General features: G+C 42.5%; 3 protein-coding genes and 1 long non-coding RNA gene across 5 annotated transcripts; all 4 read right to left on the bottom strand.

Annotated features, from left to right (window-relative positions):
• Positions 1 to 698: 698 nt before the first annotated feature.
• Positions 699 to 17,775, bottom strand: LOC135651697 (transcription termination factor MTERF8, chloroplastic-like). Its single transcript, XM_065172017.1, has 3 exons — positions 17,619 to 17,775; positions 7,771 to 9,866; positions 699 to 2,200 (listed from the first exon to the last, which is right to left on the bottom strand). Exon 2 carries the CDS (start codon positions 9,648 to 9,650, stop codon positions 8,490 to 8,492), a length of 1,161 nt encoding a protein of 386 aa, XP_065028089.1. The 5' UTR covers positions 9,651 to 9,866; positions 17,619 to 17,775; the 3' UTR covers positions 699 to 2,200; positions 7,771 to 8,489.
• LOC103969632 (transcription termination factor MTEF18, mitochondrial) lies at positions 855 to 2,819 on the bottom strand. The gene is made up of 3 exons (XM_065171545.1): positions 2,777 to 2,819; positions 1,946 to 2,009; positions 855 to 1,902 (listed from the first exon to the last, which is right to left on the bottom strand). Exons 1-3 carry the CDS (start codon positions 2,817 to 2,819, stop codon positions 855 to 857), a joined length of 1,155 nt encoding a protein of 384 aa, XP_065027617.1.
• A 1,147-nt stretch (positions 17,776 to 18,922) lies between the features above and the next one.
• LOC135651531 (uncharacterized) lies at positions 18,923 to 23,290 on the bottom strand. Its single transcript, XR_010501862.1, has 3 exons — positions 23,134 to 23,290; positions 20,506 to 20,702; positions 18,923 to 20,430 (listed from the first exon to the last, which is right to left on the bottom strand). It is a non-coding gene; the product is annotated as an uncharacterized LOC135651531 (long non-coding RNA).
• A 2,227-nt stretch (positions 23,291 to 25,517) lies between these two features.
• On the bottom strand, positions 25,518 to 27,128 carry LOC135650451 (homeobox-leucine zipper protein HOX20-like). 2 transcript variants are annotated; one of them, XM_065169794.1, is made up of 3 exons: positions 26,710 to 27,128; positions 26,223 to 26,611; positions 25,518 to 26,123 (listed from the first exon to the last, which is right to left on the bottom strand). In XM_065169794.1, the coding sequence occupies exons 1-3, from the start codon at positions 26,762 to 26,764 to the stop codon at positions 25,677 to 25,679; spliced, it is 891 nt and encodes a 296-aa protein (XP_065025866.1). In that variant the 5' UTR covers positions 26,765 to 27,128; the 3' UTR covers positions 25,518 to 25,676. The 2 variants fall into 2 exon arrangements, with proteins under 2 accessions (XP_065025866.1, XP_065025867.1); XM_065169795.1 differs by having other exon boundaries at positions 26,223 to 26,608; positions 26,710 to 27,125.
• Positions 27,129 to 27,669: the final 541 nt, after the last annotated feature.

Genomic DNA, 27,669 nt, shown 5'->3' with positions numbered 1-27,669 from the left:
TCAAGCATGATATGCTTCAAAAGGATGGCATAATCATTTTAAAATTATTTTTAAAAAAAAATTCTTATTCTTTTCATATATCAGATATATATGTACTACAAATCATGAGCGAGCATCACCAGTGACACCACTTACTGTACAACATAGGTTATGAGTCATGTATTAGAATATATATTATGGATCGTATAGTGAGTTGATATCTTCAACAAGTCACACTCTACTATCATATACTACTCAAAGATTAATAACATGTAACAAGAGAGGCTCATATATAGATAGAGATGTAGTAATTTAGGGACGGTGGAGAGGTGATGGGATTATGACAAAGAAAAGCCCTCACACAACTATATTTCTCTCTGCACATTCATATATCATGACTACAACTATTTATAAGGGTTAGAGGATATTTTCAAATCAAATACATTTAATGTCATACATACATTTGGGAATGGCTACCTTCAAGTGTCCTTATTCATACTCTCATAATTAACTAGATCTCAATCATCTAAATGACAGCACTGTCATCAGCTTCACATATTACAACAGAATCATGAAGTTTATTAATATGACTGATGCCAAGTTGACACAGATAGCTGACAGAGTTGAAATATTTTAGTTACCTTTATATCTTTCTTGAGTAAAGACTTCTCGATATTTCTGCATAAAAGAAACCGTATCTTTTGTTGTACCAAAGAACAAAAGAAAAGAAGCTCCTTGGAGAATTTAAATTGTCACAAATTTAACATGATTAAATAAGTGCGCAATAAGTTCACACTTTGTCTGAGGAAGCACATGCAATCCTAATTTTCCCAAACAACATGGTGCTTTCCATGCCCAGCAGCAACATAGGAATCCTATAGAGCAACAGATTTCAAATAGGAATCATACAGAGCAATAGATTTCTCCTCACGAAGCAGGAAAAGAAATTTCTTACGGAACTTCTTTTCAGATAACGTTATCAGGGACAGCAGGCCATATACTTTATCCAGCAATTTATTCTGCTCAAGAAAATTCAGAATTTCATATCGAGGTTTCAACCTCTTCTCCAAGCTGCATGCAAGAAACACAGGATGGGAAACGATATATGTCAGCTCACAACCAGCTTCCTTCATCAGGAATGTCATCTTGTCACATATGTTCTTCTTTGACAAAACCCAAATGGTTGGATGCTTCCTGAATACAGCAATGACGTCTTGCCGGGATAACCCAAAGTTCATCAGGGTTGCAAAGGTATCATCAAACCTGGATCGGCTCATGCCAGTGACTATACTAAGTGCATAAGGGAACATTCTACAGTTACATGGCACACCCAACTCCTCAACATATTTGATAGCTTCCTTTATATATTTGTTTGATCGACCAATAATGGTCGGCTTTGTCACCACCATATACGCGATGCGTTTGTCACTGATGCCACATTCCCTTAAGAGAGATATATTAGGTTCTATCTTCCGAGCCAAGCTAGAAGTAAGTAGAAACATGTTCCTCCTAGAGGCTTTCAGTAACCTCTCATTAGAACCAAGTAGTGACCTCCAGAAGTTGATCTTCGGTTGGATATCACGTATTAGTACAGATGGACATGATGAAACTAGCTGAACTATTTCAGTGTCTGAAAATCCCATGTCCTTCAAAGATCTCATTCTGGGCTTCAGGACAGTTTCTACCTTAGTACGCAGCAACCGCGGTGACTTCTGGATAAGTTTCATGACTTGTGCATCACTCCAACCGCTCTGCTTAAAGAACTCAATGGTAAGACTCGAAGAATTTTTGTGACAGGTGTGATACTTGGCTTTTTTTGCAGCCTTCTCTGAGGAAAGTTCACACGAATGAAGGGAGTCGACCACAATAAAGTTGGAACTATGCTCTGAACTTTGGTCTTTAGCAGTGGAGAAGTTAAACAGACTGCAAAGTTGATGGGAGGAAAGATGGATAGTGGACTTGTTACTTGGGAGACAGCGAAAGAGCCTCTTTTGCACCAAAAACATGATCTTTTGAAGCAGTATCACGTACTGTTTGCAGAAAAATACAAGAAAAGTAGTCTTATTGCTGCCTGCTCTATGTTCAGCTTCCTCTTCTACCTCAAATCAGGGGCACCCAAACTAATATATTTTCTGTATCTGCTTACAACCAAAAGGAAGTTGAAAACTTTCAACTAATCATCTGATCAGAGGACATTCGTCTACCACTCACGTTAACCCACCTGCATTCAGTTTCCATTAGCCATTTCTTTCCACGCCCGAGTGAAGAGAGATGCTTCTTAAAATTTTAAAAGTATACATCATGATTAATAGATATAATCGCTAAAACAAAAAAAAAAAAGAAACATAGTATTCATTTAAAGGACCAAATAATACTTGTTCAAATCTATATTAAAAAACAATTTACGCAGAAGGAGGAGGATGAAGAGGGGGTTGCTGTCAGTTGGGAGGGGGGCAAGGATGAAGGATCCGAGGAGAAGGAGAGGGAGGAGGAGGTACGGGAGAGGGTTGCTGTGGGTTGAGGTGGCTGTCTTTGTCGGTTGGGTTGCTGGGGCGGCTGCAGCGAAGCGAAGGGGGGAGAAGACGCTGGCCGCGGGGGTGAAAGGATGATACAATGAAAGAAGACGCCGACGTAGGGAGGAGAAGGGAAAACGCCGGCGCAGGGAGGAAGGGGGAAGACGGCTACGACGAGGCGAAGAAGAGGGGACGCTGGCGGCGAAGGTGGGGGCGGGAAGATGGAGGGAGGCGGTTGGGGCAGAGTGAGCGACGGCAAAGGAGGAGGAGGAGGAGAGAGATACCGACGATGAGCCCGCTGAGGAAGACATTGCTAGCCGCCGCCATTCGCCGATGGAGAGGAAGACGGTGCCGCCGGTGGCTGATTAGGTTTCCACGAGTGTTCTCATTGCACGCGTGGCCATTGATATAGTTGTGTGTGAGAGAGGAGAATCCTTCATTTGGTTCCATCGAACCAGATCCAGTGACTTATGTTGGGCTCAGATCCAATATAGTCCTCTCTGATTTGAATCAGGGGGGCGCCGAGACCCGTTCACTTCACTCGAGAGAGTGTGGTTACCTTAAAGCATATCTATTGCTTAGTGCATTGAATTGAACACTAAGAAGCAAGCTTGAGATGGACCGATGGCTCTTAAATTCTTAATGTGTGAGTCTGTCTGGATATGACTAGAACGAATATTGGGATGCATGCAGTCACGGGCTGAGAGAGAGAGAGAGACAGAGAGAGAGGTGACAGTTGATACTATAATAATAAATCTCACAATAGAGCACGTTGATCTCATGCATATTTATAAGGGTTGGAGGATATCTTCAAATCAAATACATTTAATATCATGCATATATTTGGTAATGGCTACCTTCTCAAGTGTCCTTATTCATACTCTCCTAATTAACTAGCTCTCAATGAAGTGGACACTGACCAACTGACAGAATTGAAATATTTTAGTTACCTTTGTTTCTTTCTTAAATAATGACTTCTCCCACTTGGTTCTCTATATTTATGCATTAAAGAATCCGTATCTTTTGTTGTACCGAAGAATAAAGAGAAAAGAAATCTCAAAATCAACATGGACGTTCTACCGTAAGAAGTTACTCGCAGAGAATTTAAATTGTCACAAATTTTACATGATTAAATAATACAGTCAGTATGCAATAGGTTCACACTTTGTCTAAGGAAGCACTTGAAATCCTAATTTTCCACAACAACATGGCGCTTTCCATGCACAGCAGCAACATAGGAATCATATAGAGCAATATATTTCTCCTCGCGAAGCAGGAAAAGAAATTTATTTCGGAACTTATTTTCCGATAGCATTATCATGGTTATCAGGCCATATACTTTATCCAGCAATTTATTCTGCTCAAGAAAATTCAGAATTTCATATCGAGGTTTCAACCTCTTCTCCAAGCTGTATATAAGAATTGCAGGATGGGAAATGATATATGTCAGCTCACAACCAGCTTCCTTCATCAGGAAAGTCATCTTGTCACAAATGTTCTTCTTTGAGAAAACCCAAACGGTTGGTTGCTTCCTGAATACATCAATGATGTCTGACTGGGAGAACCCAAAGTTCATCAGGGTTGCAAAGGTAGCATCAAACCTGGATCGGCTCATGCCAGCGACTATTCTAAGTGCATAAGGGAACATTCTACAGTTACGTGGCACACCCAACTCCACAACATATTTGATAGCTTCCTTCATACATTTGTTTGATCGACCCAAAATGGCTGGCCCTGTCACCACCATATTCGCGATGAGTTTGTCACTGATGCCACATTCCCTTAAGAGAGATATATTAGGTTCTATCTTCCGAGCCAAGCTAGAAGTAAGTAGAAACAAGTTCCTCCTAGAGGCTTTCAGTAACCTCTCATTAGAACCAAGTAGTGACCTCCAGAAGTTGATCTTTGGTTGGATATCACGTATAAGTAGTACAGATGGACATGAAGAAACCAGCTGAACTATTTCAGTGTCAGAAAATCCCATGTCCTTCAAAGATCTCATTCTGGGCTTCAGGACAGTTTCTACCTTAGTACGCAGCAACAGCGGTGACCTCTGGATAAGTTTCATGACTTGTGCATCACTCCAACCGCTCTGCTTAAAGAACTCAATGGAAAGACTCAAAGAACTTTTGTGACAGGGGTGATACTTGGCTGTTTTTGCAGCCTTCTCCGAGGAAAGTTCACATGATTGAAGGGAGTCAACCACTATAAAGTTGGATCTATGCTCTGAACATTGGTCTTTAGCAGTGGAGAAGTTAAACAGACTGCAAAGTGGATAGGAGGAAAGATGGATAGTGGACTTGTTACTTGGTAGACGACAGCGAAAGAGCCTCTTTTGCACCGAAAACATGATCTTTTGAAGCAGTATCACGTACTGTTTGCAGAAAAATACAAGAAAAAGTAGTCTTATTGCTAGATGCTCTATGTTCAGATTCCTCTTCTACCTCAAATCGAGGGCACCAAAACTAATATATTTTCTGTATCTGCTTCCAACCAGAAGGAAGTTGAAAACTTTCAACTAAGCATCTGATCCGACGACGTTCCTCTACCACTCATGTTAATCCACCTGCATTCAATTTCCATAAGCCATTTCTTTCAGAGATAAATCTGTAAATGGTGTATGAGAGTTGATAAGAATACCTTGGATAATTTACTTATTATCACACTTCCATCCATGCAATTCTGCACCACTGAAACAATGGCTTGATGTGACACATGCGCACTGACACTACCTTCCACTATTTCTCTATTGTAGTTAGGAGCTTTAGAAACTGTGAAGCACACTATATCCCTGCAGCAATTAGAAAATCATATCAAATGTATCTTCATCAAACATGCTGCATAAGAGTGGCAATGACATTCATTACGTTGATCATATACGGATGATATTCAAGTTTGTACTAATAGGTTGAACATCAGTCAATGACTTGCAAGGGGTACTTCAGAATTCAGACTAAGTCAAAGATGCATACTGTTTTATCTAACATCAGATTCACTAATGTCCTACTACAACTAAAACCTGAAACATTTCAAGTGAGCACTTGCAGAATAATTGAACCTTTTCATCATGAATGTAAAAAGATGACCTAGTTACAAGTCTAGAAAGACAGGTAAGTAGAAAAGACACTGTTTAAGAAATTAACAAAAAAGTTACCTGTGAGGTTCAACATGCTAAAGATGCCATTGTTAATACAACTTGACAAAAAATTACAACTTCACTGAAAGACCTTAGAAAGGCAACAGATTTTCCGAAAAATGAACCAAGAGGTAAGAAAGCCGCCTTGATCAAGAAATGCTACTAGTTTATTTGGTTCTATGTTGATAAAGGAACTTAATTTTATAGAAAGACTGCTCGTGCAAATAGCTTCAGCTACAGTATTAGAAAATATCTTGATGTCATTAATAAAGAAAAAAATATTTCTTATTGAGAAGTTTCACCAACATAGCCTGAATCAGTGAGAATTTCCCAATAAAACCAGCAAGTGCAAACAAGCACAACAACAATAAAAGTCATAGTGTAACTATTCATGATCAGCTATATGCATCTTTTGCGTCAATGAACTCTGTGTAAGAAAACACCTGTGGTTGAATTAAGAACATTTAAATGTTTTTCTATTGCTACTAGTATAAATACAAGAATGGTAATTCAAATATAAGCACACCGATATGCTTTGATGTACAAACATGTATCAAGTTGCCAAGAGAGTTACTATCAGCCTGCAGAGGAGACCACATTATGCCGACATAAAGATGTAAGGTTATACCTAACCAAACACATTGAGATTTTGGGTCTATTTTGGGGTTCGGAAATCATGTCACATTCTAATTGTTCACTCAGCTTGTACTTTTAGTGACAGAGGATAGCATTAAGAGACAGTGACAGGTCCTAATAGCTTCTAGTACCTAACTGCCCTCTCCAAATCCATTAATATAGACAATCTCTTAGCCTCAAAATTGAATATATAAATGCATTCTGTAAGTATAATTTGTATACATGCGAAAGGAGGTCCAACAATTCATTACTGTGGTTCAATGCAAGACACCAGAATCAGCACGCATTTGATGAAGTTACCACAAGAGCCAAAAACAGACAGGAAATATGTGCAATGTTCCCATGTGCGTGGTTCTATCTGATAACTAAATTGCACATGTATTATTATGTCTGAGCAACAAATAGGTAACGATAATCAAAAGTCACATTACAAACTTATTTGGCATTCATAACCATTTGAGAACCGACCGACTTATGTGGTAAGCAACAGAAAATTAATAATGGGATCAAAAGATTGATATAATAAAATAATGGCATGCAATCAAACGTGTACATGCAGGCAGACATTATGCATGAGGGACTCACGGACAGGTTAGTTTAAGCATAGAACTTGATGTGAGGGAATGCAGCTGAAACATGTTTAGGTTAAAATTGAATCATGACAATCTCACTTGAATCTCATAACATTTTTAGAATACATATATAACCAATGCAGCTCAAATTCAATGATTTTTTGTGGAGCTGTGATGTGCTCAATTTGGTTCAGATGAATTCAAATATGCACATAAAAGGACCAAGCATGAAAACTAACATCGACAAAGTGTGGCAACATGCATGGGTCCGAATAATTAAATGGAACCAAACATGTGAACCAAGTTGTTTCTCTAGCAGTGTGCTCGAGGTCGACAGACATTAAACGACGCCAAGGTGTTAAAACGCCGCCAAGGTATCAAAACGCCCGAGACGCTGGCCCGAGTGAAGAGAGATGCTTCTTAAAATTTTAAAAGTATACATCATGATTAATAGATATAATCGCTAAAACAAAAAAAGAAACATAGTATTCATTTAAAGGACCAAATAATGCTTGTTCAAATCTATATTAATAAAACAATTTACGTAGAAGGAGGAGGATGAAGAGGGGGTTGCTGTCAGTTGGGAGGGGGGCAAGGATGAAGGATCCGACGAGAAGGAGAGGGAGGAGGAGGTACGGGAGAGGGTTGCTGTCGGTTGAGGTGGCTGTCTTTGTCGGTTGGGTTGCTGGGGCAGCTGCAGCGAAGCGAAGGGGGAGAAGACGCTGGCCGCGGGGGTGAAAGGATGATACAAAGAAAGAAGACGCCGACGTAGGGAGGAGAAGGGAAAACGCCGGCGCAGGGAGGAAGGGGGAAGACGGCTACGACGAGGCGAAGAAGAGGGGACGCTGGCGGCGAAGGTGGGGCCGGGAAGATGGAGGGAGGCGTTTGGGGCAGAGTGGGCGACGGCAAAGGAGGAGGAGTAGGAGAGAGATACCGACGATGAGCCCGCTGAGGAAGACATTGCTGCCGCCGCCATTCGCCGATGGAGAGGAAGACGGTGCCGCCGGTGGCTGATTAGGTTTCCACGAGTCTTCTCATTGCACGCGTGGCCATTGATATAGTTGTGTGTGAGAGAGGAGAGTCCTTCATTTGGTTCCATCGAACCAGATCCAGTGACTTATGTTGGGCTCAGATCGAATATAGTCCTCTCTGATTTGAATCAGGTGGGCGCCGAGACCCGTTCACTTCACTCGAGAGAGTGTTGTTACCTTAAACCATATATATTGCTTAGTGCATTAAATTGAACATTAAGAAGCAAGCTTGAGTTGGGCCGATGGCTCTTAAATTCTTAATGTGTGATCTCATGCATATTTATAAGGGTTGGAGGATATCTTCAAATCATACTCTCCTAAGTAACTAGCTCTCAATGAAGTGGACACTGACCAACTGACAGAACTGAAATATTTTAGTTACCTTTGTTTCTTTCTTAAACAATGACTTCTCCCACTTGGTTCTCTATATTTATGCATTAAAGAATCAGTATCTTTTGTTGAACCGAAAAATCAAAAGAAAAGAAATCTCAAAATCAACATAGACGTTCTACTGTACGAAGCTCCTCTTAGAGAAATTTAAATCGTCACAAATTTTACATGATTAAATAATACAGTCAGTATGCAATAGGTTCACACTTTGTCTAAGGAAGCACTGGCAATCCTAATTTTCCACAACAACATGGTGCTTTCCATGCACAGCAGCAACATAGGAATCATATAGAGCAATATATTTCTCCTCGCAAAGCAGGAAAAGAAATTTATTTTGGAACTTCTTTTCAGATAGCAATATCATGGGTAGCAGGCCATATACTTTATCCAGCAATTTATTCTGCTCAAGAATATTCAGAATTTCATATCGAGGTTTCAACCTCTTCTCCAAGCTGTATGCAAGAATTGCAGGATGGGAAATGATATATGTCAGCTCACAACCAGCTTCCTTCATCAGGAAAGTCATCTTGTCACATATGTTCTTCTTTGACAAAAACCAAATGGTTGGATGCTTCCTGAATACAGCAATGATGTCTTGCAGGGAGAACCCAAAGTTCATCAGGGTTGCAAAGGTATCATCAAACTTGGATCGGCTCATGCCAGTGACTATACTAAGTGCATAAGGGAACATTCCACAGTTACGTGGCACACCCAACTCCTCAACATATTTGATAGCTTCCTTTATATATTTGTTTGATCGACCCATAATGGTCGGCTTTGTCACCACCATACAAGCGATGCGATTGTCACTGATGCCACATTCCCTTAAGAGAGATATATTAGGTTCTATCTTCCGAGCCAAGCTAGAAGTAAGTAGAAACAAGTTCCTCCTAGAGGCTTTCAGTAACCTCTCATTAGAACCAAGTAGTGACCTCCAGAAGTTGATCTTTGGTTGGATATCACGTATAAGTAGTACAGATGGGCATGAAGAAACCAGCTGAACTATTTCAGTGTCAGAAAATCCCATGTCCTTCAAAGATCTCATTCTGGGCTTCAGGACAGTTTCTACCTTAGTACGCAGCAACAGCGGTGACCTCTGGATAAGTTTCATGACTTGTGCATCACTCCAACCGCTCTGCTTAAAGAACTCAATGGAAAGACTCGAAGAATTTTTGTGACAAGTGTGATACTTGGCTTTTTTTGCAGCCTTCTCTGAGGAAAGTTCACATGAATGAAGGGAGCCGACCACTATAAAGTTGGAACTATGCTCTGAACTTTGGTCTTTAGCAGTGGAGAAGTTAAACAGATTGCAAAGTTGATGGGAGGAAAGATGGATAGTGGACTTGTTACTTGGTAGACGACAGCGAAAGAGCCTCTTTTGCACCGAAAACATGATCTTTTGAAGCAGTATCACGTACTGTTTGCAGAAAAATACAAGAAAAAGTAGTCTTATTGCTGCCTGCTCTATGTTCAGCTTCCTCTTCTACCTCGAATCAAGGGCACCCAAACTAATATATTTTCTGTATCTGCTTCCAACCAAAAGGAAGTTGAAAACTTTCAACTAATCATCTGATCAGAGGACATTCGTCTACCACTCACGTTAACCCACCTGCATTCAATTTCCATTAGCCATTTCTTTCAGAGATCACTAATTCCTACTACAACTAGAAAGACTGGTAAGTAGAAAAAGACACTGTTAATACAACTAGACAAAAAATTGCAACTTAGCTGAAAGACCTGAGAAAGGCAACAAATTTTCCATAAAATGAACCAAGAGGTAAGAAAGTGATAAGACTCTAAAGGTCTTATCGTCGCTCTGATACCAAATGATAAGACCCTAAAGTCTTATCGTGGCTCTGATACCAAATGATAAGATCCTAAAGTCTTATCGTCGAAGAAAGGAGAGAAATGGGGATGATAATGATCATTTCGAGGGGATCGACCCTCCTTGATCGCTTCGAGGGGATCGGCCTCCTAGGGTTTGTCAAAAGACAGAATAATATTTTTCATAGATTACTGAAAAGAAGCAGTTACATCCCTATTTATAGAGTTCCTCCCAGAGTCCATCAGGACTTGAACTCTAATAATAAATAAATATTAAATAAACCTCTACTTTAGCCATAGACTATCTGCAACGCATCACAACCCGTTGATCAAGTAAGTATGGTCTCCACTTTTTGATAGTGTAAGCAACAGGTCGATCTTTCAGTGTAGTAATCGTTGCATGAAACTTCTAGCCCCGTATAATCAATTTTACCTTTGAACCTTTGCTATCACAAGTGAAAATTCATCCATCAACGATCTTTATTTTGAATCTGTCATAGTCTTCAATGCGATAAGCTAATCGGGCTGCAACTTTCCTGTCCATAAAATTATTAGTGCTGTACGTATCAATCAACATAGTGACAGGCTGATGCTTCAAAGTTCCTCTGATTTTCATAGTTTGTGGGTTAGCATAGCTAGCTAATGCATGCATTGTATGTGTGATGACTTCAATATCTTCATCAGTTTCCATACCTTCATAATCGGAGTCCAACTCTTCTGCTTTCGGTTCCTCTCCAATTAGCTCAATCATCATATGTTGCCCTTGTTTACATTAGTGCTACATACTCCACTTTTCATCATAAGTGCAAACCCTTTGCTGATCTTTCATTGAGTTCTTCTTGGGTTAGTCTTCGGGTGTCAAGGCTTTGGTTGGGAATAGATGGGGCCGGTGGCGTACTAATCATCTGGTTGTTGTCACTTTTGTTTCCATGATTTTCCCTGTTGATTTTTTTCTCATGTAGATGTGCGAATGAGATCGCAGCTATCATAGTGCGGGGTTGACGAGCCTTAACTTCACACCGAATCTCTGGAATAAGCCCTTCAATAAATGTATCCAGAAGTTGTCGTTCCGACCAATCTCTAGCTTGATTTGATAATCTTTCAAACCTACTCTGATATTCCAACACTGTAGAAGTCTGACAAATTTTAGCGAGCTGTCCATCCACCTTCATGTACGAGTAGATTGTGTCATAATCTTGGAGCCATTTTCTAGTATTTCCATATCTGTGCAATGTAGAACTTGAGCTCCCATTTTGTTGAAATTTGCTGAGGCTCTCCAGTAGGCTCTTTTTGAAATCATTAAGTGTTTCTTACAGTCGGTTCTCAATTCTAATTTCCAATGCTTCCATTTGTGCTTTCACCGAGTTATCGGTGGCCATTTTGTAAGACTGCAAATCTGTAATCTCAACTCCTATTTTTGGTGTTGGTCAAGGGCATCAATCACTGCCCTATTCGGTGCTACTGTTGTGACGCAATCGATGGCAACACTATGGGAATGAAGGGTTGCTGCGATGATGCGGGGATGTAGCTGTGGTCGCCGCGTGGGAGGCAGTAATGCTTGTTGCGGTCGCTGTGTAGAGGGATCGCTGTTGCTGAGGGCTTGGAGGCAACGATGGTTGTGACTGCTGTGACCCAAGGAAGCAATCGCCGAGCAGCCGGGTTGAGGCTGCGATGATGGCAACCAACAACTGCAGCAGCGGAGGCAGAACAAGAGGGAGGTGGCGTTGAAGCGGCCGGGGTTGAGGCTGCAGTGGTGGCAACCGACAGCAGCGGCAAAGATGCAGTGAAAGGGGGAGCAGCGGTTGGGAGGCGAGCGGCGGTCGTCGCACGGGGGAGCAACGGTTGGAAGGCGACGGCGACGACGCTCGAGGCGACGACGACGGCTGGAAACAAGGCAACAGATGTGAGTTACCCGTGATTGCCCTGTTTCGGTTACAAAAGATGCAGAGCAAGTGGGAGCGGCGGTTGGGAGGCGAGCCGCGGTCGCCGCACGATGGCTGGCAGTGGTGGTGGGTCGGCTGGAAGGCGATGGCGCTCGAGGCGTGGCTGCGATTGACAAGGGGCTGCGACAACAGAGGAAGCTCTGTTTCTACAACCGCTGCAAGGAGGGGCCGCGGCAACCGGCGGCTGCGGCTGCGGTGCCGACAGTCCTGCTCGCTCGAGCGAGATAGGGACGCGAGGAGAAGAGGTCGCTGGCCGGGTAATCGAGCGGCGGCGATGCGGCTGGGAAAAGTGGTGCTGACGCGACTGGGAACAAGGGCAATCCGTGAGTTGCCCTGTTTCGGTCGCCGCGAGGAGGGCGACAATCGACGGCTGCGACTGCGACTGCGACCCAAGGGGAGGCGGGCGACGGTGGAGAGGCAGCGGTGGTGGCGCGGCTGGGAGCAGCGTCACCAACGATCGCCGAGGAGGAGAGGTCGAGCAGTTGCGCTGCGACGCAAGGGGAGACGAGCGGCGGCAGTAGGGCTGGGATGGACGCTGGCAGCGTCGTCTCTTGGCCGGGGAACAGCGACGACGATGGTCTTTGGCCGGGAAGCGAGGCGATGGTGGGCGCTGGCCGGAGATCAGCAGCGGCGGGTGGGCTGGCCGGAAGCAGGAGACGCAGTGGCTGCGGTTTCTTCTTCCTCTCTTGTTTCCTTTCCTTTTTTTTTTTCTTTCTTTCTCTTTTTTTTTTTTAACGAGATGGGGCAGCGAGGAGGTCGAGCGGTGGTCGAAGGTCGCTGGCCGGGGAAACAGCGACAGCGGTGAAGAAAGAGTTGCCTTGTAGTGGTGGTGGGGAAGAATGGAAGCAAGGCTACGGCGGGCTGCGCCAAGGATCGTTGCTTTGATACCAAATGATAAGACTCTAAAGGTCTTATCGTCGCTCTGATACCAAATGATAAGATTCTAAAGTCTTATCGTCGAAGAAAGGGGAGAAATGAGGATGATAATGATCACTTCGAGGGGATCGACCTCCTTGATTGCTTCGAGGGGATCGACCCTCCTTGATCGCTTTGAGAGGATCGGCCTCCTAGGGTTTGTCAAAAGACAGAATAATATTTTTCATAGATTACTGAAAAGAAGCAGTTACATCACTATTTATAGAGTTCCTCCCAGAGTCCATCAGGACTTGAACTCTAATAATAAATAAATATTAAATAAACCTCTACTTGACTCTAACTGAACCAAACCGACTCAATAAACAAATGGACTAAATAGACTCAATAAACATTATTCAAAAGCTCAGAAAAAGGGTCCTAACAGAAAGGTGCCTCGATCAAGAAAGGCTACTAGTTTATTTGGTTCAATGTTGATAAAGGAACTTAATTTTAGAGAAAGACAGCTCGTGCAAATAGCTACTAGTAGAAATACAGGAATGGTAATTCAAATATAAGAACACCAATATCTTTTGAGGTACAAACATGTATCAAGTTGCCAAGAGAGTTGTTATCAGCCTGCAGAGGAGACCACACTATGCCGACATAAAGATGTAAGGTTACACCTAACCAAACACATTGAAATTTTGGGTCTACTTTGGGGTTTGGAAATCAAGTCACGTTCTAATTGTTTGCTCAGCTTGTACTTTTAGTGAGAGTCAAGTCCTTTGAACCATTTGGGGTTTTGATGATTGTTGAAATGTTTTGGTGTGCTTGAAAAGGAAATTGTGGTGGTAGACATAATAAGGAAACTAAGAGGTTTGATGAACCAAACACTTTTACAAAGCAAGCAGCTGCTGTTTAGAGGGCTTCTTTTGGGAAACCTAATCAGATTAGTACTATCTCAGATATATTTATAAATAAAATCCTTCACATGAGGAATCACCAGACGTATGCATGATTCTATTGACAAATGAATATAATTTTCTTTGGCCAGTAACGCAATTACAGTCTCTGCTATCTCTTGTTCAATCTTTTCCAAGCTTTTTTTTTGTCAAAAAACTTTCCAATTTTCTTTTCTATCTCTAAAAGCAGCACTTCTCCTGCTGTCCATGTTAATAAACAGTATTTAACTTGCATGTTGTTGCTTGCTGTTTCTCCAAAGTAAATGCTCGTAAATGACATGCATGCATTTTCAGAACATTGAACATCTGAAATTGAAAAATTCACCATCTAAGGTCAGTTCTGAACCAGCTCATATCCAAGAGCCAGAAATTAATTCAGTTGTCACTAAATACGCATCATTGGAGATATTGTATAATAAGAAAATTTTCAAATGCCGAGCACCACATTTGATTACAGTATCTGGGCCACAATCAAGTTAAGTAAATTTAAACTAATATTAGTCAAAATTATTTTCATGACCTCCCTTACGAGTTACAATGATCACCAAATGAGCATGTATAAAAGATCACTTATACCATGTCACTGTACCAATGTTCAAGAACAAAACAAAGTAATTGATGTCATAGGAAATTTGAAATGTCACATAAAATTATTTTGGATGCCAAAATGACTAATGTTTCAAAATGTAAAATGAAACCACAGTTTATAATGACCGCCAAGGCACAAATCTACCATCTCATAGCAAAGAAATGAAAAGAAGAAAAAAATGAAAAATAAAATCTAAGCACAGCAAAATACAAAATCACATTGATTGATGAACGATCCAGAGGCATGTACAACAACAAAAAAGAAAAATGAGAGCTTCGATGTGAAGAGGATAGCATGAAGATACAGTGACAGCTCCTAATAGCTTCTAGTACCTAACTGCCCTCTCCAAATCCCATTAATATAGGCAATCCATTAGCCACAAAATCAAATATATAAATGCATTCTGTATGCATAATTAGTAAATACATGCGAAAGGAGGTCCAGCAATTCATTACTGTGGTTCAATGCAAGACAACGGAATCAGCACTTATGTGATGAAGTTACCACAAGAGCCAGAAACAGACAAGAAATATGTGCAATGTTCCCATGTGTGTGGTTCTATCTGATAACTAAATTGCACATATATTATTATGTCTGAGCAACAAATAGGTAACGATAAACAAAAGTCATATTACAAACTTCTTTGCCATTCATAACCATTTTAGAACCGACCGACTTATGTGGTAAGCAACAAAAAATAATAATAATAGGATCGAAAGATTGATACAATAAGATAATGGCATGCAATCAAACATGTATATGCAGGCAGACATTATGCATGAGGGACTCACGGACAGGTTAGTTTATGCATAGAACTTGTTGCGAGGGAATGCAGCTGAAACATGTTTAGGTTAAAATTGAATCAAGACAATCTCACTTGAATCTCATAACATTTTTAGAATACATATATAACCAATGCAGCTCAAATCCAATGATTTTTTTGTGGAGCTGTGATGTGCTCAATTTGGTTCAGATGAATTCAAACATGCACATAAAGGACCAAGCATGAAAACTAACATCAACCAAGTGTGGCAACATGCATGGGTCTGAATAATTAAATGGAACCAAACAAGTGAACCAAGTTGTGCTATAGCAGTGTGGTCGCGGGTGAGAGACACTAAACGACGCCAAAGTGTCAAAACGCCCGAGATGCTAGGTGCTTGGCTAGGCGCTGGCCCAAGTGAAGAGAGATGCTTCTTAAAATTTTAAAAGTATATATCATGATTAATAGATATAATCGCTAAAACAAAAAAAGAAACATGGTAATCATTTAAAGGACCAAATAATACTTGTTCAAATCTATATTAATAAAACAATTTACATAGAAGGAGGAGGATGAAGAGGGGGTTGTTGTCAGTTGGGAGGGGGGCAAGGATGAAGGATCCGAGGAGGAGGAGGTACGGGTTAGAATGGTTGTCTATGTCGGTTGGGTTGCTGGGGCGATGTTAGGATCCTTTTTTATTTTCTAAGCTTTTGAATAATGTTTATTAAGTATGTTTAATTCAGTTAGAATCGGATAGAGATTTATTTAATATTTATTTATTATTAAGAATCCAAGTCTTGATGGATTCTAAGTGGAACTCTATAAATAATGATGTAATCGTTTCTTTTCGGAGACAATGAAATGTTATTAAGTCTTTTGACAAACCCTAGGAGGTCGATCCCCTCGAAGTGATCATCCCCTTTTCTCCCTTTTTTTTCCATGATAAAACTCTAGGGTCTTATCATTTGGTATCAGAGCAGCGATCCTCGGAGTCCTCGTTGTGGTTATCATAAAAAAAAAAACGGGGCGCAGCCACACGCAACCAAGAACCCCTGCTTCCCCTCTCCTCCACCACCGTCGCTGGTGGAAAGGGCTCCTACTTTCCCTACTTCCGACCAACCCCACCGCCGCTACTGCTCCCCGGCCAGCGACCACCACCGCCCCGCTTCCCGGCCGGAGTCCACCATCGCCTGTTGCCTCCCACCCGAACCACCACCGCTGCCAGGAGACGACGCTGCCAATGTCCCATCCCACCACAGCCCCGCTCCCCAGCCAGAGTCCACCGTCGCCCGTCGCCTCCCACCCGAGCCACCACCGTTGCCAGCCTTCTCCTCAACCGCTCGCGATCCTTCGACATCGCCAGTGGCTCCTGCTGTGGTGCGATAGAAACAGAGCATCCCTCTTTCCCCTCTCCACCACAGCAAGTTCCCGGCCAACAATGACCGTCGCCCACCTCCCAGTCGTGACCCTCGCTGCCTCCTTCTCCACCGTCGCCCGCCCCCCCTTGGGTCACAACCGCAGCCGCTCGACCTCCCCTCCTCGTGGCGACCAAAACAGGGTCAGCCTTGCATCTTCTGCCGCAGCCACCGATCACCGCAGTTCTCGGCCAGCAACTGCCGCCGCCGCTGCTCCCGGCCAACACATCCCAACCGTGACCCTCGTTGCTTCCTCCACCGTCGCCTTGTCACGGACTTAACTGGAATTGCCTAAGTCGTGAGGCACCCTTGCGGCCAAGACACAAATTTGGCTTGAGTTGCCTAAGTCGCAAAGCGCCCTTGCGTCAACTTCTTGGACTTAATTGGGATCGTCAAAGTCATGACGCGCCCTTGTGATATGAGTCCGCAAAGGTCAGCGAACACCTTGCGTGGAGAAAGTTGATTAGTTCGAAGAATAAACAACGGACAAGTCCTGACGTCCCACAAAAAGAAAAGCTTTAAAAGCAATTCAGCGAACACTTTGCGTGCATAAGAGAAAAGAGATAAAGTAGGAAAACAAGATCTTTAGAATGTTGAACGAATAGCTGCACACTGGGTGCCGGGCACGAAGACAAGTTCCCGTCAACGATCCCCTCGAAGTGATTAAGGAGGCCGATCATCTCGAAGTGATCGTCCCCTTTTCTCCCAATTTTTTCCCTGATAAAACCTTAGGGTCTTATCAAGTGGCTGCAGCGAAGCGAAGGGGCGAGAAGACGCTGCGGGGGTGAAAGGATGATACAATGAAAGAAGACGCCGACGTAGGGAGGAGAAGGGAAAACGCCGGCGCAGGAAGGAAGGGGTAAGACGGCTACGACGAGGGGAAAGGAAGAGGCAGGGGCAGACGCCGGTCGCGGGGGGGCTACGGCGAAGGTGGGGGCGGGAAGATGGAGGGAGGCGGTTGGGGCAGAGTGGGCGACGGCAAAGGATGAGGAGGAGGAGGAGAAAGATACCGACGATGAGCCCGCTGAGGAAGACATTGCTGCCGCCGCCATTCGCCGATGGAGAGGAAGACGGTGCCGCCGGTTGCTGATTAGGTTTCCACGAGTCTTCTCATTGCACGCGTGGCCATTGATATAGTTGTGTGTGAGAGAGGAGAGTCCTTCATTTGGTTCCATCGAACCAGATCCAATATAGTCCTCTCTGATTTGATTCAGGGGGGCGCCGAGACCCGTTCACTTCACTCGAGAGAGTGTTGTTACCTTAAAGCATATCTATTGCTTAGTGCATTAAATTGAACACTAAGAAGCAAGCTTGAGATGGACCGATGGCTCTTAAATTCTTAATGTGTGAGTCTGTCTGGATATGACTAGAACGAATATTGGGATGCATGCATGCAGTCACGGGCTGAGAAAGAGAGAGAGAGAGAGAGACGTGACAGTTGATACTATATAATAAATCTCACAATAGTGCACGTTGATCTCACGGGGCCTCTTACAATAGTGCATGTCGATACTATCTAATAAATCTCATAATTGCCACATGCACTAATGTACCATATTATACACAAAATTCAATCATCATATTATAATAATCATCTTTGCATAACTGAATATTCGTTAGTGCACTCCAACAATAAATAGAAAGGTATTACTCTCGTGGGTTCATTTTTCAACAATAGATAAAAAAAACCATATCACACTCTCAATAGTATATTAAGTTTCATCTCTCACTTGTTAAAATCAGAACATGTATATATATATATATATATATATATATATATATATATATATATATATATATATATATATATATATATATATATATACTGTAATCATGAGTAAGCATAACTTAGTGACACCACTTACTCGTACAACATACTCGTACAACATATGTTAAATGACGCGAGTCATGTATTAGAATATATATTATGAATCGTATAGTAAATCGATATATTCAATAAATCACACTTTACTATCATATATTAGTCCACGATTAACAACATGTAACAATAGAGGTTTCATTCCATATAAATAGAGATGTAATTTAGAGCCGGTGGAGAGGTGATGGGATTATGACAAAGAAAGCCCTCACACAATTAACTCTTTACTATCATATATTAGTCCCTATTCATACTCTCATAATTAACAAGTTCTCAATCATCTAAATTAATACGACTGATGCCAAGTTGACACAGATAGCTGACAGAGTTGAAATATTTTAGTTACCTTTATATCTTTCTTAAGTAAAGACTTCTCCCCGTTGGTTCACTATATTTCTGCATAAAAGAATCCGTATCTTTTGTTGTACCAAAGAATAAAAGAAAAGAAGCTCCTTGGAGAATTTAAATTGTCACAAATTTAACATGATTAAATAAGTGTGCAATAAGTTCACACTTTGTCTGAGGAAGCACATGCAATCCTAATTTTCCGAAACAACATGGTGCTTTCCATGCCCAGCAGCAACATAGGAATCCTATTGAGCAACAGATTTCAAATAGGAATCATATAGAGCAATAGATTTCTCCTCGCGAAGCAGGAAAAGAAATTTATTTCGGAACTTCTTTTCCGATAGCATTATCATGGACATCAGGCTATATACTTTATCCAGCAATTTATTCTGCTCAAGAAAATTCAGAATTGCATATCGAGGTTTCAACCTCTTCTCCAAGCTGTATGCAAGAATCAAAGGATGGGAAATGATATATGTCAGCTCACAACCAGCTTCCTTCATCAGGAAAGTCATCTTGTCACATATGTTCTTCTTTGACAAATACCAAATGGTTGGATGCTTCCTGAATACAGCTATGATGTCTTGCAGGGAGAACCCAAAGTTCATCAGGGTTGCAAAGGTATCATAAAACCTGGATCGGCTCATGCCGGTGACTATACTAAGTGCATAAGGGAACATTCTACAGTTACATGGCACACCGAACTCCTTAACTAATTTGATAGCTTCCTTCATATATTTGTTTGATCGACCCATAATGGCCGGCGTTGTCATCACCATATACACGATGCGTTTGTCACTGATGCCACATTCCCTTAAGAGAGATACATTAGGTTCTATCTTCCGATCCATGCTAGAACCAAGTAGAAACATGTTCCTCCTAGAGGCATTCAGTAACCTCTCATTAGAACCAAGTAGTGACCTCCAGAAGTCGATCTTTGGTTGGATATCACGTAAAAGGAGTACAGATGGACATGATGAAACCAGCTGAACTATTTCAGTGTCAGAAAATCCCATGTCCTTCAAAGATCTCATTCTGGGTTTCAGGACAGTCTCTACGTTAGTACGCAGCAACAGCGGTGACTTCCGGATAAGTTTCATGACTTGTGCATCACTCCAACCGCTCTGCTTAAAGAACTCAATGGAAAGACTCGAAGAATTTTTGTGACAGGTGTGATACTTGGCTTTTTTTGCAGCCTTCTCTGAGGAAAGTTCACATGAATGAAGGGAGTCGACCACTATAAAGTTGGAACTATGCTCTGAACTTTGGTCTTTAGCAGTGGAGAAGTTAAACAGACCGCAAAGTTGATAGGAGGAAAGATGGATAGTGGACTTGTTACTTGGCAGATAGCAAAAGAGCCTCTTTTGCACCAAAAACATGATCTTTTGAAGCAGTATCACGTACTGTTTGCAGAAAAATAGAAGAAAAGTAGTCTTATTGCTGGATGCTCTATGTTCAGATTCCTCTTCTACCTCAAATCGAGGGCACCAAAACTATATATATTTTCTGTACCTGCTTCCAACCAGAAGGAAGTTGAAAACTTTCAACTAATCATCTGATCCGACGACATTCCTCTACCACTCATGTTAATCCACCTGCATTCAGTTTCCATAAGCCATTTCTTTCAGAGATAAATCTCTAAATTGTGTATGAGAGTTGATTAAGAATACCTTGGATAATTTACTTATTATCACACTTCCATCCATGCAATTCTACACCACTGAAACAATGGCTTGATGTGACACATGCGCACTGACACTACCTTCCATTATTTCTCTATTGTAGTTAGGAGCTTTAGAAACTGTGAAGCACACTATATCCCAGCAGCAATTAGAAAATCATATCAAATGTATCTTCATCAAACATGCTGCATAAGAGTGGCAACGGCATTCATTACGTTGATCATATACGGATGATATTCAAGTTTGTACTAATAGGTTGAACATCAGTCAATGACTTGCAAGGGGTACTTCAGAATTCAGACTAAGTCAAAGATGCATACTGTTTTATCTAACATCAGATTCACTAATGTCCTACTACAACTAAAACCTGAAACATTTCAAGCGAGCACTTGCAGAATAATCGAACCTTTTCATCATGAATGTAAAGAGATGACCTAGTTACAAGTCTAGAAAGACAGGTAAGTAGAAAAGACACTGTTTAAGAAATTAACAAAAAAGTTACCTGTGAGGTTCAACATGCTAAAGATGCCATTGTTAGTACAACTTGACAAAAAATTACAAATTCGCTGAAAGACCTGAGAAAGGCAACAGATTTTCCGAAAAATGAACCAAGAGGTAAGAAAGCCGCCTTGATCAAGAAATGCTACTAGTTTATTTGGTTCTATGTTGATAAAGGAACTTAATTTTATAGAAAGACTGCTCGTGCAAATAGCTTCAGCTACAGTATTAGAAAATATCTTGATGTCATTAATAAAGAAAAAAAATATTTCTTATTGAGAAGTTTCACCAACATAGCCTAAATCAGTGAGAATTTCCCAATAAAACCAGCAAGTGCAAACAAGCACAACAACAATAAAAGTCATAGTGTAACTATTCATGATCAGCTATATGCATCTTTTGCGTCAATGAACACTGTGTAAGAAAACACCTGCGGTTGAATTAAGAACATTTAAATGTTTTTCTATTGCTACTAGTATAAATACAAGAATGGTAATTCAAATATAAGCACACCGATATGCTTTGATGTACAAACATGTATCAAGTTGCCAAGAGAGTTACTATCAGCCTGCAGAGGAGACCACATTATGCCGACATAAAGATGTAAGGTTATATCTAACCAAACACATTGAGATTTTGGGTCTATTTTGGGGTTTGGAAATCATGCCACATTCTAATTGTTCACTCAGCGTGTACTTTTAGTGACAGAGGATAGCATTAAGATACAGTGACAGTTCCTAATAGCTTCTAGTACCTAACTGCCCTCTCCAAATCCATTAATATAGACAATCTCTTAGCCTCAAAATTGAATATATAAATGCATTCTGTATGTATAATTAGTATACATGCGAAAGGAGGTACAACAATTCATTACTGTGGTTCAATGCATGACACCAGAATCAGCACGCATTTGATGAAGTTACCACAAGAGCCAAAAACAGACAGGAAATATGTGCAATGCTCCCATGTGCGTGGTTTTATCTGATAACTAAATTGCACATGTATTATTATGTCTGAGCAACAAATAGGTAACGATAATCAAAAGTCACATTACAAACTTATTTGGCATTCATAACCATTTGAGAACCGACCGACTTATGTGGTAAGCAACAAAAAATTAATAATGGAATCAAAAGATTGATATAATAAAATAATGGCATGCAATCAAACGTGTACATGCAGGCAGACATTATGCATGAGGGACTCACGGACAGGTTAGTTTAAGCATAGAACTTGATGTGAGGGAATGCAGCTGAAACATGTTTAGGTTAAAATTGAATCAAGACAATCTCACTTGAATCTCATAACATTTTTAGAATACATATATAACCAATGCAGCTCAAATTCAATGATTTTTTGTGGAGCTGTGATGTGCTCAATTTGGTTCAGATGAATTCAAACATGCACATAAAAGGACCAAGCATGAAAACTAACATCGACCAAGTGTGGCAACATGCATGGGTCTCAATAATTAAATGGAACCAAGTTGTGTCTATAGCAGTGTGCTCGAGGTCGAGAGACATTAAGCGACGCCAAGGTATCAAAACGCCCGAGACGCTAAGGTGCTTGCCTAGGCGGTGGCCCTAGTGACGAGAGATGGTTCTTAAAATTTTAAAAGTATACATCATGATTAATAGATATAATCGCTAAAACAAAAAAAGAAACATAGTATTCATTTAAAGGACCAAATAATGCTTGTTCAAATCTATATTAATAAAACAATTTACGTAGAAGGAGGAGGATGAAGAGGGGGTTGCTGTCAGTTGGGAGGGGGGCAAGGATGAAGGATCCGAGGAGAAGGAGAGGGAGGAGGAGGTACGGGAGAGGGTTGCTGTCGGTTGGGGTGGCTGTCTTTGTCGGTTGGGTTGCTGGGGCGGCTGCAGCGAAGCGAAGGGGGAGAAGACGCTGGCCGCGGGGGTGAAAGGATGACACAGAAAGAAGACGCCGACGTCGGGAGGAGAAGGGAAAACGCCGGCGCATGGAGGAAGCGGGAAGACGGCTACGACGAGGCGAAGAAGAGGTGACGCTGGCGGCGAAGGTGGGGGCGGGAAGATGGAGGGAGGCGGTTGGGGAAGTGTGGGCGACGGCAAAGGAGGAGGAGGAGGAGGAGAGAGATACCGACGATGAGCCCGCTTGAGGAAGACATTGCCGCCGCCATTCGCCGATGGAGAGGAAGACGCTGCCGCCGTTGGCCGATTAGGTTTCGAGGAGTCTTCTCATGGCACGCGTGTCCATTGATTTAGTTGCGTGTGAGAGAGGGGATTCCTTCATTTGGTTCGATCGAACCAGATCCCGTGACTTATGTTGGGCTCAGATCCAAGACAGTCGTGTCTGATTTTAATCAGGTGGGCTGCGCTTGTCCCACCTCGGCGCCGAGGCCCGTTCAGTTCACTTGAGAGAGTGTTACTACCTTTAAGCATTAGCTATTGCTTAGTGCATTAAAATGAACATTAAGAAGTAAGCTTGAAATGGACCGATTGCTCTTAAATTCTTAATGTGAAGGAAATATATTTCATTAACTTACCCATTATGAAGTCAAAATTTCTTATTTATTTGACTTTGATTTCCGATTAAGAAAAATTAAATTAAAGCCGAAATGAATTTTCAAACCAGAATCGTCGATTCTAATTGTTAGCGATCCCAATCAAACTAAATCATCTCGATTTTGATTTTAGATTAATTCGATTTCGGTTGGAAAGTTATATGGCTATATTATATATGATGAGGATAGTAATTATGATAAAACCCGACTGATATCAAATGACGCCTCACGCCTCGAACGACGCGACGGCTCCCGGTCAAACGGACCGGAACACTGGTCGAGGCGCATTAACACCTACTCAGACTCGGCTCTTCGCGCCACGCCAAACCAATGTCAGACGCAACCAGCCTGCCCCCTGCAAGTGGACATATCAGGAAACAGTAAGCCTCCCTATAAATACCCTCACACTCTGAACGAGCAGGAGGACAGAGGGGAGAGACACAAAACACTTCTTCTCATGAAACCCCCTCCACATCTTCTGCTAACTTGATCGTCGGAGGGGTTAGGTCGAGCTTCCCGACTCGATCTTTGTGCAGGTGCAAAGCCGAGGGTCCCCGCCGACTGCGCGGACGACGAGCCCCTGCCCGGAGGAGACGGCGACCCCGTCCCGATCGGACCATCGCACCGGACCGACCCCACGAGCTCGAGGCACGCCCCGGAGAGATCCCGACGTTCGGACCCGAACCGAGCCATGTCGATCTCGAGGCCACGGCTTAAGGTTATTTAGACTAACAATATACCTATAGGTTATTCCCTCGGACATTAAATATTATCGCTTAGCCTGCTTTGACGCTTCTAAGTATTTATTATAATATCATCTACTTGGCTATCCTTGCTCCGAAATGCTTCACCACCGAGAACCAAGGCAGGCAGATTCCTCTTACAATAGTGATGAAGAGAGGATCACAGGTCAGAGAGAGAGAGAGAGAGAGAGAGAGAGAGAGAGAGAGAGAGAGAGGTGTGACAGCAACTCTACGGAGGAGGAGCATGTGATTCCACCAACAGGGCATGCCGATGACAGCTTGCATTGAATGCGTGTCTCTGACTCGCACATCCAAACAAGGCAGTGTTGTTGTCAAGCTTTCGCAGGAGAATCTGCCGAGGAAAAATGGCGAGGCCGGAGAGGGCGGAGGAGATGGTCAGTCTCTTTCGTGCTTCTCTTCCCACAAACATAACGGGATATTTCGCCCGTTACGCCTCCTCCGACATTTAACATTTTTGAGATAGCAGTAAATTGGACTCGACGACTTGATCTAAGTCTCATGGTTTAGCTGGATATTACTGTAAAATGCGAGTTATATATATATATATATATATATATACATTAGATCTTCATTAATCAACAGAGGAGTACTTTTCCATCCTCATTGAAATCCCCATCGTGTGGAGCCCACGGCACGTTGATTTATTTGTGACTCAAAGACGATGACAAGGACCAATGGGAAAGGTAATGCCTCCTCTGTCCGTGTGTAGCGTGGCCGAGATGCCCAAATTGGTCCCACCACCGAATGCAAACAAATGGGGGCTGTTGACTGCACCCGAGGCCACGTCACGGAAACCTCCAAACCAAGTCGCAATGCCGGAGTTGGCTGCTCCACCGAGCCAGCGAACGCCTTGATTCGCTCGATCGTTTTACGATACACGAGTTTTAGATTTGATTTCTCTTTTCAGGATTGACATGAGAAATTATGTTGGTGGCAAATGTCACCAAAACCATGCAGCAGACGACACTACTAATTTAATTGAGTAGGGAGGGAGGGAAGGATACTGCCCTTCACGAAAAGGACCCATGTGATTGGTTGCATATATTTTGATGAGGATTAAAGAGGTTTGTTTACTTTACCCAAATTTAAAATTATCCAAATTAATTAACATTTTGCCTAATAATTTTCTAATAAAATTGCTTCTTTTTAAAATATTTAATTCCTTTTTTCTCCCATCTGTTCTCACGCTTCTATAGGGCTCAAAGATTTTGTTTTGTTTTGTTTTGGCTCTACAAAATATAATATTTGAAGCGAGTGGTACATACAATCGTATTTAACAAAACTTTTATGAAAAGACCCTCCAATTTTTGGATATTATTCTCGGCCCCTCCCCCCCCTGCACACACTCGAGAGTCTCAGTTCCAATGGTCGGAGTAGTACCAGTTGAGCGTCGCCGCTTGCTCGTCGGAGAAGAAGCTGCAGCAGGGCTCACCGAGGAGCTCTTCCTCTTCCATCTTCAAGACCTCGTGGTGCTGACAGAAGAACCTCGGCCTCGAGTCCGAATTCAGCAACATGGACGAATCGCTGCCGAGGTCCCCGGACGCCCCTGCCGTCGCTGCCGAAAACATATCGGAGGCTGTGGTCAACTGAGGGCTGTTCTCGTTGTTGGCTACGGCTGCGTCGTTCACGACGGCGCTCGAGTCGCTGGACGACGATCCGTCCTTGCAGATCGCAACCGGTGGGTCCTCCGATTCCGGGGCTTTGGCTGCGGTTTCGGGGACCGCCGGCCCTTCTTTCGCCGAGGAAGAGAAGCTCAAGCTCAAGCCCTCGTTTTCGGCCAACTTCGCCTTCAGATCATCTATCTGCGCCGTGGTGGAAGATGAGGAGATCAGGTTCATTTCACGTCGTACAACAAATCAATAAAGTCCGGGATCGGTTTCCGGATGGTTTGCGCAGTTCACCTGCGAGAGCAACGATTCCTTGTCGCGGTGGAGGGAGTCGAAGTCGAGGCGGAGCGCGTCGTAGCTGGTCCTGAGTGCGGCGTAGTCGTGCTCCAGCTGCTTGGTCTTCCACCGGGCTCGGCGGTTCTGGAACCAGACGGCCACCTGCCGGGGCTGAAGGCCGAGCTCCTTGGCCAGCCGCACCTTGCGCTCCGGTTCCAATTTGTTCTCCACCTCGAAGTTCTTCTCCAGAGCTCTGACCTGCTCCGTGCTCAGCCGGCGCTTCTTCGCTCCTCCCCCTGCCGCCGCCGCGGCACACAGCTCCTCGTCGCCGCCGCCGTCGTCTTCGTCCAGCCCTTCCATGATCGGTTGGAAGTCTCCGCCATACACGTCTTCCTGGTCTTCTCCTGCTAACCAAGACGTCATCAGCTCTCGCTTCTTTTCCTTTCGAGATTTATACACGATGACAAAGAGATCTGAGAAGCAAGAAGAGTTGGGCAACAAGTACCGGAGGAGCAGTTGTGGATCAGAGAATTATCTGAGGTACCGAGCGTTCTCTTCATGTCTGGTCTTGTAGAAGGATGCAAAAGCCAGAGGTAGTGATGCGGAACCAAGAAAACGAAGGCACTGTATGTCTCACGCTCAGACAAGCGTTGTTGTTGTTGTTGTTGTTGTTGTTCTAAGGGAGGCGAGTGTGGATGACTCTCATCATCACCGGCCGAGGAAGCAGTTGTGTGGGTGTGAGAGAAAGAGTAGCGGAGGGAAGGTGGGTGGTCTCCTCCACGACCGCTCTTCCTCTCTCCTGCTCCATCTCCTCAGAACCCATCACCATAAACTACCTGCTCCCTGAGACTCGTCATAGCTCAGTATCACATAGGCTGAGAGAGAGAGAGAGAGAGAGAGAGAGAGAGAGAGAGAGAGAGAGATGGCAGAACTGAGAGCTGGGTGACTCCCTGTGCCTATAAATAATATAAGGCAGCATCAAAGCCCTTTTGTATAGGAGGAAATGGAACTGAAATGAGAGCTTGAAATGAAACCCCAATAAAATGAAGATTTTGTCACTCTTTTCTCTTCAATACTATCATAATATAATGTAAATATAACATTTTCTAAAACCTATTTAGATCTTGATATACATATATACACCAACACATACATATTTGTTTCAAGACCATGTTAATATCAATTTTGATACCTCAACTCCTCGATGAAAAAAAAAGAACATGGTTTAGCTCTATTTGATATTAATACATATTTGGAACATGCTTACTTATCCATTTAACTAAAGTAAATATTTTATTCCTTTAAAATACATTTATTGCCAATTCTTTTTCTACAGAGAAGGTAAAATTTATTATAATATCGATATTTATCTCTTCCTTCAATCGAATTTGAATATGATCCATTATTTATCTATTCGTAGAAGAATTCATTTTAAGCACATATGATATCAAATTTTATGTGAAGA

Source organism: Musa acuminata, chromosome BXJ3-10 (assembly GCF_036884655.1).
Source record: "Musa acuminata AAA Group cultivar baxijiao chromosome BXJ3-10, Cavendish_Baxijiao_AAA, whole genome shotgun sequence".
In the NCBI taxonomy this organism is placed as follows: Eukaryota; Viridiplantae; Streptophyta; class Magnoliopsida; order Zingiberales; family Musaceae; genus Musa; species Musa acuminata.
Note: the sequence above shows the minus strand (reverse complement) of the source record. Positions and strands in the feature narration are given on the sequence as shown.